This window comes from Periplaneta americana, chromosome 4, assembly GCF_040183065.1.
Source record: "Periplaneta americana isolate PAMFEO1 chromosome 4, P.americana_PAMFEO1_priV1, whole genome shotgun sequence".
NCBI classification, from domain to species: domain Eukaryota; kingdom Metazoa; phylum Arthropoda; class Insecta; order Blattodea; family Blattidae; genus Periplaneta; species Periplaneta americana.
The window spans coordinates 15489827-15502014 of record NC_091120.1 but is presented as its reverse complement, the minus strand read 5'-3'; the positions used below and the strand labels follow the sequence as shown (position 1 = coordinate 15502014).

Below are 12188 nucleotides of genomic sequence, written 5' to 3'. Positions count from 1 at the left end.
GATATATACAGGATTGAAAGGAACCTATTAAATTAATTCACAAAGGTAACAGATGAAGTCAATGTAAACAAGTTTTGTCAATAAGTTTTTTTATATGTCCAATAGTTTCGAGAATACGAAATGTAGCATGTTGCAATGCTGCAAAGAGTAGCTGTCCTTCTTGAGGTCATTGCTCCACAATGAGGGTGAATGTAACTCCAATCATCCAATGCACATGACTTGCAAGAGGAGAAAGTTAACAAAAACGTCTCATCAGATGTATTTCGATCAAATTACTGTACATACGTAACACTTAATACATTACTTAACATAATTTCTTTTGTAAATTACTTATTTTTTTATTTCTTTCAAAGATAACTTAAGTAGAGATTAAGTTACAGAATGTGTATTCTTATTAATGTTATTTTGAGTTTACATCAAATGTAAAGGAATCTTTAATGAAAATAGTTTTGTTTTATAAGAATATACATTCAGGAACATTACTAAAACAATTGTCTTTAGAGACAATTAATATTAGGTACCCTCCACAACACTGGCTTCATTTATACACTGACGGATCCTTGATCTCCAGAGAACAAGGTGCCGGTGCAGGTGTTACGTGCTGTCTCTTCTCACTTTATAGATCTCTTGGGTATGGAACAACAAGTTTTGATGGAGAAATCATTGCAATAAGTGAAAGTCTCAGGAATCTTCTATGCCACATCAGTAAATTTAAAAATGCAGTTATATTGTCAGACTCCAAAGCAGCTATTCTATCAATAGTCTCTAAACACACACCTTCATCTCAAACAGCAGAAATAACTAAAATGCTCTCTCAATTAATATCACTCAATAAAAGAATTGTATTCCAATGGATACCATCCCATTGTGGAATCCTGGGAAACGAGAATGCGATGCTTTAGCAAAGAAGGGCAGCACTGCTACTTACAGACCTGTTAATAAATCTACGTAGCCTATTACTCTGTGAAAATTCATTCATTCATTTATTTTATTCCATAGATCTTACATGAGCAATGTAGCTTTAAGATGTGGAACATGTCAACATTTTACAATATTACAATTACAATTTTTACAAATTTTTATAGTTTTACAATTTAGTAATTTTCTACAATTTTTACAATGTTGTACAATTTTTTTTTTTTTACATTTTGGCGAGATGTAGTGAGATGAAATGAGGTCCGAGGATTCGCCAAAATATTACCCGGCATTTGCCTTTTCGGTGGGGGAAACCTCGGAAAAACCCAACCAGGTAATCAAATCAAAGGGGGTAATCAATCAAAGGTGTTGATGCCAAGGACTCGCCATAGACCATCCGGCTTCAGTCCCACGGCTGTGGAAAACCTCGGAAGAAACCAAAGTCCAAAGGGGGATCCAACCCAAGCCCGAACGCAGCTCCGGAACAGCAGCCCAGCGAGTCTGCCGACTGAGCTACATCGATGGCTCTACTAAAAGTATACAATACATAGCCAATCAGATTATTAAATTTACAAACGCAAACGATCATTCATAAGTTGAGCTATATTATAATACAAAACAATTTAATTAAATTTAAGGTATAAACAATTCAACCAGTTGTGATATACAGAAATTGATAATACATATCATGCAAACTACTTCAAATTACAAACACAAACAATTTATCAGTAGAGCTATATAGATTACTATTCAATTTAAAGCATATACAATTCATCGGCCAAAACTATACAAATATATACAATACAAAGTAGCATACTTTCATTAAGCTATACAAATTTGTGCAATTAATATCAAGTAGATTAATTCAATTTATAATCATAAACAATTCATCAGTTGAGCTATACATATTACCATTCAATTTACAGTAGGTCTATATACAATTCATCAGTAGAGCTACACAGACTAGTAATCATTTTAAGAACATATACAATTCATCAGCCAAACTATACAAACATATACAATCAAATTAGTTCAATTTACAAACTTATTTTCGTTAAGCTATACAATTCATATGAAGTAGATTAATTCAATTTATAAGCTTAAACAATTCATCAGTTGACGTATACAGTACATACAATTCATCAGTTATGCTAAACAAAAAATACAATACATAGTAAACAGATTAAGTCAATATAAAAACATATTTTAGTTGAGCTATATAAAATTGTACATGTCATTTAAGTAGAATAATTCAATTCACAAGCATAAACAATTCATCAATTGTGTAGAAGGTATGAGTATGTAGAAATTTGGTTAATTCTGTTCTGAACCTTTTCTCGTTGTTCTTCAAATCTTTAAGATTATTAGGCAGTGCATTGAAGACTGTTATACATGAATAGCGAACTCCTTTTTTAAAACAGCTTAGACTAACAGAGGGTAGATGAAGATCTGATTTATGTCTTGTATTAAAATGATGAATGTCTTGATTAGTACTGAATTTATCTTGGTTCTTAATATACAGCATCATTAGGGAAAGAATGTATTCACAAGGTAAAGTCAAGATTTCTAAGTTTCGGAAAATATTTTTACATGAGGTCCTTTTATGCACACCGGCCATTATTCTTATAGCTTTCTTTTGTAAAACAAAAACGTGTTTAGCTTCAGACGAGTTACCCCAGAATATTAATCCATATTTCATTACAGAGTGAAAATATGCAAAGTATGACATTTTAAGTAAGTTTATATCACCAATAGTAGATAAGGATCTTAATGAATAACAGGCAGAGCTCAATTTACGAGTAATACATTCTATATGCGTTTTCCAGTTCAAGTGATTATCCAATTCTAAACCAAGAAACTTTGCGCTTATAGATTCTTTGAGATGAGTTCCATTTAATCGAATACTGTAGGAAACCTGAGCACTATTGTGTGTACTAAATTTGACTGCACTGGTTTTATCAACATTAAGTGCTAGTTTATTTACATGGAACCATTCATTCATTAGATTCAGCACTGTATTAGAAGTGTTTATAAAATGATCGTATTTTTTGCTTGAAATAATTACACTTGTATCATCTGCAAATAAAATTACTTTAGATAAATTGTTTATGGTCAAGGCTAAATCATTAATATAAACTAGAAACAACAATGGACCTAAAATTGACCCCTGCGGAACACCATGTTTAATATTTCTAAATTCTGAATAAGTAACTTTATGACTATTTGGTACATTTATTTCTACTTTTTGTTTTCTATTTGATAAGTACGATGTAAACCAACCCAACATCTCATCTTTAATACCATAAAACTTCAATTTTTTTACTAATATACTATGGTCTACACAATCAAATGCTTTAGCCAAGTCACAAAAAATCCCACCTACATGTAGTTTCGAATTTAATGAATTTAGTATTTCATCCACCAAACTAAAAGCAGCATTCTCTGTCGATTTTTGTTTTCTAAATCCAAACTGTTCTAAAACTAATATATTGTTGGACTCCAGGTAATGATATAATCTATTATACATAACTTTCTCAAACACTTTTGAAAATGTTGTTAATAATGATATGGGTCTGTAATTAGCAATAGTACATTTATCTCCCTTTTTGTATATTGGTTTTACTATTGAATATTTGAGTCTTTCTGGAAAAATACCACATTGCATTGACAAATTGCATAGATAGCTTAACGGATGGGATAATATTTCAGAACAAGCTTTCAGAACTTTACTTGGAATTTCATCATATCCAGAGGAATATTTTGTTTTTAGTTGTTTTATCACATGCATGATTTCTGCTGCGGTAGTGGGAATAAATTTGAGACCTAAAAACTCAGTGTTAAATGCATCAGTTAGGTAACCAAGTGCAGCATCTTCTGGACAATCTTGAATGTTTAAGTTCTGAATAATATTTATATAGAAGTCATTAAAATGATTTGCAATTGATTTTGGGTTATCTATTTTACTATCATTGATTTTAATGCAAGTAATATTTTCACTCTTTGAATATCGATTAGTTTCATTTTTAATAATATCCCAAATAGTTTTAATCTTATTATCTGAATTTTGTATTTTTTCATTCAGATACATTTTCTTTGCATCTTTTATAACTTTTGTCAAAGTTTTACAGTAATTCTTGTAGTAATTAAGAACATGAGGATCATCACTATTCCTACTCATTAAATATAGATTCCTTTTTCTAGCACATGATATTTTAATTCCTTGAGTTATCCACATGTTTTTACTTTTACATTTTTTCACCACCTTGACTGGAAAACATTCATTGAAATAATTCGTAAATGTAGTGAAAAATGCATTAAATTTAGTATTAATATCAATGGTATCGGTACTATATACATTTTCCCAAGATTCATTTTGTAGACATGTATTTAAATGATGAAGAGATTCAGCATTTATAATCCTTTTTTTTATTTTTAGATTAACACTTTGGAATTTTTCTCTCATATTGAAAACACTTAGAATTTGTGCATCGTGATCAGACAGGCCATTGACTAATGGTCCTGTTGAATAGGAATTCAATCTACTTTTATCTATAAATATATTATCAATGGCAGTACTACTTCCAGCTTGTGTTCTGGTTGGAAAACTTACTGTGTGACTAAGATTATAAGTTTCAAGAAGCGAGTTTAATTTTCTTTTACGTGAGCTTTCTGATAGATAATCTATGTTTATGTCACCACAGATTACAAATTCGGTATGTGGTTTATAAAGTCTTTTCAATAATGAATCTAAGTTAGTTGTAAATTTCTTATAATCTCCCATTGGCGCCCTATAAACACATAAGATAATTAAATTTGATATCTCATAACCAATTTGTATTCCACAGATTTCAATATCTTGTTCAAGGCAAAAATCAGATATATCAATTTTACTAAATAATAGATCCTCTCTGATAAAAATACAGGCACCCCCTTTTTGGAAGACATGTCTACAGAAATGAGAACCTAATACATATCCATGTAAAGACAGTTGTAGTATTTCCTGTTGCTTCATATGATGTTCAGTTATACATAATATCTGAGGTTTATGCTTTTGAGTTGCTAAAGAAGTGATCAATTCATCAGTTTTTTGTTTTAATCCCCTAATATTTTGATGAAAAATAGTGAAGTTACTGTGTTCATTACTAGAAACATCAGAGCATTTACAATTTAGTTGAACTTGTTTCAAACACCTTACTGGTGGGAGGTTTAACCTAAAAAAGGAGAAGCCCTAGCATTAACTAACACAGGAATATTACAACTCTGCTTTTTAACATGGCTGCCTCTGATGCTATTAGCAATAAGAACCGAAAGGTGCTCCTTGCCTCTACCATTCAGATGCAGGCCATGTGACGTATATTCATACCTTCTTATAGGGCTTACATCTATCAAACCAATGTGTGATGCCCCAGGTCTCATCAGAGCCCGCTCAAGCCGCACATTCACACTCCGCACCCTCCTGCGAAGATACGGCTTACATACATACATACTTAGACTTCACCAAACATAATTTGATAACACAATCCCAAGGGAAAAAATGGAACTCTCTGCATCAAAATCCACAGTTAATTCCCGATTTACCACGAAAATCGTCTGTAGCTGCATTAAGATTGGCAACTGGCCATGATTGTTTGGCCAAACACCTGCATAGAATTGGAATATATCAGTCCCCTAATTGCCCATTGTGCAACTCAAACCAAGAAATGGATTCGGAACACCTCAAAATCTGTGCTTCAGTGGCTGGCCATGATAATATCTTTGAAAAAATTGGAGTGCAAGAGGTCAAATGACTTTATTGTCAAAAGCCTGGCATTAGAAAACAACAACACATTCAGGAACATAAAATCCAGACGTTTGAGATGGCCAGGGCATTGTAGCACGTATGGGCGAATCCAGAAATGCATATAGAGTGTTAGTTGGGAGGCCGGAGGGAAAAAGACCTTTGGGGAGGCCGAGACGTAGGTGGTAAGATAATATTAAAATGGATTTGAGGGAGGTGGGATATGATGGTAGAGACTGGATTAATCTTGCTCAGGATAGGGACCAATGGCGGGCTTATGTGAGGGCAGCAATGAACCTCCGGGTTCCTTAAAAGCCAGTAAGTAAGTAAGTAAATACATTCTTTACTATTTTGTAATTACATAAAAAAACAAAGAAATCAAAAGTTACTGTGAACGTTAAATAAGTTTTATGGTATTAAATTTAGAGTTACAGAGGTTATAGCATAATAAGGAATGTTAAAAACCGAATAATTTGCGTCATTAATTCATTGAATACTTTATGTTTTTCATCTACAGACGTGGACAAATTATTAGACAAAATTAATTATATGTGCAACAAAGCTGTATTTATCGGCAGAAATAATGAACAAAAATGTATTTTGCATAGAAATAATGAACAGAAAATAGTGTCTTGAGGTTACTAATATTTTGTGAAAATTCCCTTATTCTTTATTAACACGTTGATTTTGTCAGGGATACTGGAAACCAAAATTTGACACTTTCTTTTAATATCAGCATCATTTAGCCAAATATCGGACGGTACTTAAATGAGTCCATGTTTTGTTGTAAGCCTCTTTTTGTTCACTTTCGTCTACAGTATATATAATAGATTTTCAATTTTGTTCATGTCCGGTCTTCTTGCAGGCCATGGGAGAACAGACTGTTGAAATCTTCTGCATTATATAATTAAAACACCAGTAGTACCAACACAGCCAGATAAAATATACTTAACCATTGGAAAAATATACCAGAAGATGTAAACAATCACATTTATAACAATAGAGACTCTGTGAATTATACTGATAGGTGATATGACGAATTACATTATGTTTCCAAGAAAAACGTTTTAGTCTAATAATTTGTCCACGTCTGTATAGTAATTTGATCGAAATGTGTATAATGGGTTTTTGTTTACATTCTTCTCTCCCAAGTCTTGCGGAGTGGATGATTGGAGTGACACTCACCCCAAATGAGGAGCAATGATGTCAAAGAGCACAGCTACTCTTTGTAATGTTGCATTTCATATTCTCAAAACTATTGGATGTACTAAAAATCTTATATGACAAAACTTGTTCGCAATTACTTCATCTATTATCTCTGTGAATTACTTACTTACAAATGGCTTTTAAGGAACCCGAAGGTTCATTGCCGCCCTCACATAAGCCCGCCATCGGTCCCTATCCTGTGCAAGATTAAGCCAGTCTCTATCATCATACCCCACCTCCCTCAAATCCATTTTAATATTATCCTCCCATCTACGTCTCGGCCTCCCTAAAGGTCTTTTTCCCTCCGGTCTCCCAACTAACACTCTATATGCATTTCTGGATTCGCCCATACGTGCTACATGCCCTGCCCATCTCAAACGTCTGGATTTCAAGTTCCTAATTATGTCAGGTGAAGAATACAATGCGTGCAGTTCTGTGTTGTGTAACTTTCTCCATTCTCCTGTAACTTCATCCCGCTTAGCCCCAAATATTTTCCTAAGCACCTTATTCTCAAACACCCTTAACCTATGTTCCTCTCTCAGAGTGAGAGTCCAAGTTATCTCTGTGAATTAATGTAATAATATGTTCCTCTTCAGCCAGTTCATATATATAGCCGTGATAATTTTACTTTTTTTTCCCCTTTGACTGTAATGCCGTAATAGTGGGGGGGAACCTGTAATAATTATGGCAAAACCGTAGTAGTTGACAATTCTACTATGGCAACCTCTAGTTCCCAGTCACTTCTATACTGTTTTCGCTGTAAGAAAAATCCTAATGTAAACATAAGCACGTTGCTGTCATACCCATTATTGGCTCCCAGTCGAAACACTTACATGACACAGGAAAATATAGTTCGTATTTGGAAACCACACTCTTGTATTTGAAAATAAAACATTGAATTCTAGTTGTTAAATACGATGAAACATATAACTACACTCATATGTAAAACGCTATGTAAAAGAAAAGCTACTTTTATATTTTGTTATGTACTATGAACGCGGATGAATACCAACAGTAATACCGAGGTAGTCTGTTCTTGTAACAAGCTGGCGTCACTTGAGCTCGTAGTTGTTCACGTAAGCACGTGGTACTGAAGTATGGCTTCCGTATCCTCAACTGTCCATTATGAAGACATAAGACTTAAAAATAATTTAATTACAGTAATTATAAAATAAATGCTTCCTAAGCAAATGAATACATAGTAGTGAGGTTAGGCCTACTTGACGAGTAACGGGAAATTTTTAACATGAAACAGAATGTACAACAGTAGGCGGGAACACGTACTGAGAATCTATGGCGCCAAACAGCGGCCAATGAAGCCTCACTTCAGTCACGTGCTATTGTTTATATTAGGATTTTTCTTACAGTGAAAAGATTATAATTTGGTTAGTTTGAATGGTTACTAAAAGGATTATGAAAATTCGCTCAATTATCAAGTACTTGCTAATTCTAAACAGTGAGGAAAGTGGGGAAAAAAACCAGAGGTGGTATGCTACCCCAGGATTTTCCTCTGGCATACCTCGATTTAAAAAAGGCATACCCCCTCCCTTACAACATAGACATAAATTATGTATACAATAAATTGTTTCGTGCAATCAGTAACACGAATATTTGAAGCTTACACAACATATTAAATTTCTTAATAAAATAATTTCAATTTATTTCAGCTATTTACTAATAAATTTACAATGTCCATTAAGACTTATCATTTTATAGTAATATGCGTTACAAGAGCGGTATGTTGAAGTTTTCATGTTCGAGGAAAAGTTTGAAAAAGCAAAACGTAGTTGAGCTTTTTTAATTTCCGAGAATTGAAAGAAAACATACCGCTCGTGTATCGTACATTATTTTGTGCGAAGATCGTTTATTACATACCTGAAAGAGGAATTTCTAATTAGTTGCAATGAAATCTCCATCTTGGTTTCTGTTCAATGATGGCAAAACAAAAACATCTATCTTCAACACTGTTGCTTTAAAATGTTTTCTGTGTTTACTATACTCCAGCAGGCCGTGATATACATCTGTCTTTTTTTTCCCCCCAGTCTATGATGAGTCTGGAATCTTGTTGATTTTTTCACAGCTTCCTTAATGTTACTTGCATCACGAATGCAGTAACTTTAGTGGAGTTGTAGAGTTTACTTAATTTTTGCAAATATTTAAAAACAATAATTAACAGTGCAATTTAGGTGAAATTGCAGTGGTAAGTTTCCAATTTATAATTATTACTATATTGAACGTCTCTAAAAATAATATGTTAAAAGCCTAAAGCAGTAAAATCAACATGTCACTTAAGCGGTAAGAAGAGGGAAATTGTTATATGTGTTAGGTTGGGAATACTGAATGTGGAATTTTAGACTTTCCACGGATTGGTTTTGTGCGGAAACCAAGCCAATACGCACGATCTCACACAAAATAATGTTAAAGCTTCAAAGTGCCTTACTTAATTAGTAATAAAAAGTGCAACAAAAAAAATGACATAGTCACTAAATTGATAACAATGGCCACCACAAGCTACAGACCACAGCCTTCTATACCTGAAATACTACCTTTGTAAGCATTCCAGGGGTTGAGCTTATCAAGTAAGCATGTCAAAATACACAATGAATACATTTCCACAAGGCTATGATTTAGATTTACGAAGCAGAGAGATAGTACTCTTTGCTGTGAAGAAATGTATAAACAAATTTTTACCGTCACATTTTTTCAGTGACAGTATGTCATTTTTCACTAACAGTATGTTTTCTGGCCATAGAAACCAGTGGCGGTATTCCATACCGTCGCATACCGTCTCACTTCCCTCACTGATTCTAAATAACTACGGTATCAAATTCCTAATTTTTACAAAAACGGAATAAGATTACAACTTACTAAGAAGTTTGGTGACCTGTGTATGTTGCTGTTTGGCTCTTTCTTTTTCAGCCTCTGAAAGAGCAAACTTCCTATACAACTGATCTTTTTCCCTTGTTGATTTCTGTTTTTCTTGCTCAAGTTGTTCAGCAAGATGATGCACCTCTCTCACACGCATGTCATACAATACTTGTAATTGCTCCATGCTCCCATATTCTGCAAGAAATTATTCCCACCACATACGCTGAGACATGTTATCATTAAAACACTTACTGCAAGTACAAAAGTACTATACTGAAATAAAGCCTGATAGGTATTGTTTACGCTGGCTACATTAAGGATATATTAAAAAAATAAATAACTCATTCAAATAATGACACTGTACTGAAAAATGTAACAGCTTTCCCTGGGTTATAGTTCATATTATTTACAAAAAGAGATGTTTTTGATAATTAGGCCACAATAATAAACTCGCCTATTTACTTAAAAAAATTGGCAGGGGATTTAAGGAAATCCAATGAATGGCACAAAGTATCTATACTCAAATTAAAGCACTAGTAATAAAAATACCTTACTGAAACAGTAAAACTTCATTTATACATTTTTAGGAGGCTCTGAAGAAGAAACTGCATAAGCGAGAAAAACTTGTAACCTCGCTGTCGTCTGCGATACAACGAACTTTTCTGTTATTTTCGAGTTTGGCATTTTTTCCGGTTATTATATGCTTATTTAAGTTGTGTTAACTCTCGCTAGTGGTTTTATATTTTATTTTATCCGTCTTAGTATTTATTTTATTATTGTAAAATTTTTGTTTTATCACTATTATTATTATTATTATTATTATTATTATTATTATTATTATTGGCGGCCGGGTAGCTCAGTTGGTAGAGCAGCTGGCTACGGACTGGAAGGTCCGGGGTTCGATCCCAGGTGGTGACAGGATTTTTTCTCGTTGCCGAACTTTCAGAACGGCCCCGAGGTTCACTCAGCCTCCTATAAAATTGAGTATCAGGTCTTTCCCGGGGGTAAAAGGCGGTAAGAGCGTGGTGCCGACCACACCACCTCATTCTAGTGCCGAGGTCATGGAAAGCATGGGGCTCTACCTCCATGCCCCCCAAGTGCCTTCATGGCATGTTACGGGGATACCTTTACCTTTACCTTTACCTTTATTATTATTATTATTATTATTATTATTATTATTATTATTATTGTTATTACTATTAATGAATTATTTTGTATTACAATCTCTGTATCATTTGTCACAATTATTCTATTATTATTATTATTATTATTATTATTATTATTATTATTATTATTATTATTATTATTATTATTTATATCATCAGCATTATTATTTGAACCCTGTAAAATTTATGTAGACTGCTGGACTGTACCCGAGCATGAGCATTATGCTCATTTCGGGTATCTATTCATATGTATTCAATTCAAATGTAAATTGTAAATAAATTTGAATTTGAAATTGAAATGACATTTAATAACATCTGAAACAGTTTCTAAAGACTTTGGGAACAACAAGTCAAGTCAATTTAATAAAATTTTCACAAGAGAAATTTATAATTTCAAAGTTAAGCTACGTTTGAGTCTATAATACGGTACTAAAATTCATAACAGGTATTCTTGAAGAATTTATGATTGTTTGTAGGAAATCTTAGGTGCTTACAGCCAAACCTGGCTGGTATATTTCAAACTCCAATCCAGAAATTGTTATGAAATTGACTTACTTTGTTCTTACCATGTCTTCTTTTAATAATATGTAATTATTTCACAAAAGTCAGTTATTTTGGACTGCTTGCCCCTACAAAATAAACCCATGGCCTCAAATGATTATGATAACTATCCCATGATTTGTTCAGTAACATCCTGATGTGTTACAAAATGTTTCGCTGTTTCTAAAGCAGTAAAAACATCATTAAAGCAAGCAAGATTGTTGGGGGCAAGCATAGGCAGCTCGAATTCCTACAAATTAAAAAGTGGGTCGCATCTTAACAAAGAATACTACTGTGTTTTAGCAGTCTCAGACTTTCACGGCAAACCTAATTTCAAGCAAAATTGATTTAAAACTTATAAATGACGTTTCATATCTTCCAGGGTTTAAAATACGACTATGAAAGTGTAAAAAACGAATAAACCAAAACCATATACTTCAACTAAATTAGCATGGAAAGTGTAGCAATTTTGCTGGGACCTCAGAAAAAGTCCCCGCTATCTCCCAGCCCGTCTCTCTATCCCTCCTCCTCAAACCCCTCTCTTTCCTCCCCTCCCTCCCACATTATACCCTCCCTACCCCTCTTTATCTCCCTCTCCCCTCTCTTTCCTCCCCTCCCTCCCTTCCCACTCGCTCGCTCTCCCCTCTCTCCTTCCCTTCTCCCTCGCACCCTATTCCCATCCCTCCCAACCTACCTCCTCCCTCTCTCCTCTCTCC

General features: G+C 33.7%; 1 protein-coding gene across 3 annotated transcripts in view; it reads right to left on the bottom strand.

Moving 5' to 3' along the window:
- The window catches only part of LOC138697553 (centrosomal protein of 152 kDa-like), a 52764-nt gene that overhangs the window by 32116 nt on the left and 8460 nt on the right, over positions 1–12188 (bottom strand). For all 3 annotated transcript variants that reach the window (XM_069822888.1, XM_069822889.1, XM_069822890.1), the window contains exon 5: positions 9767–9961. In XM_069822888.1, the coding sequence (XP_069678989.1) occupies positions 9767–9961 (195 nt within the window). The remainder of the gene's footprint in view (positions 1–9766; positions 9962–12188) is intronic.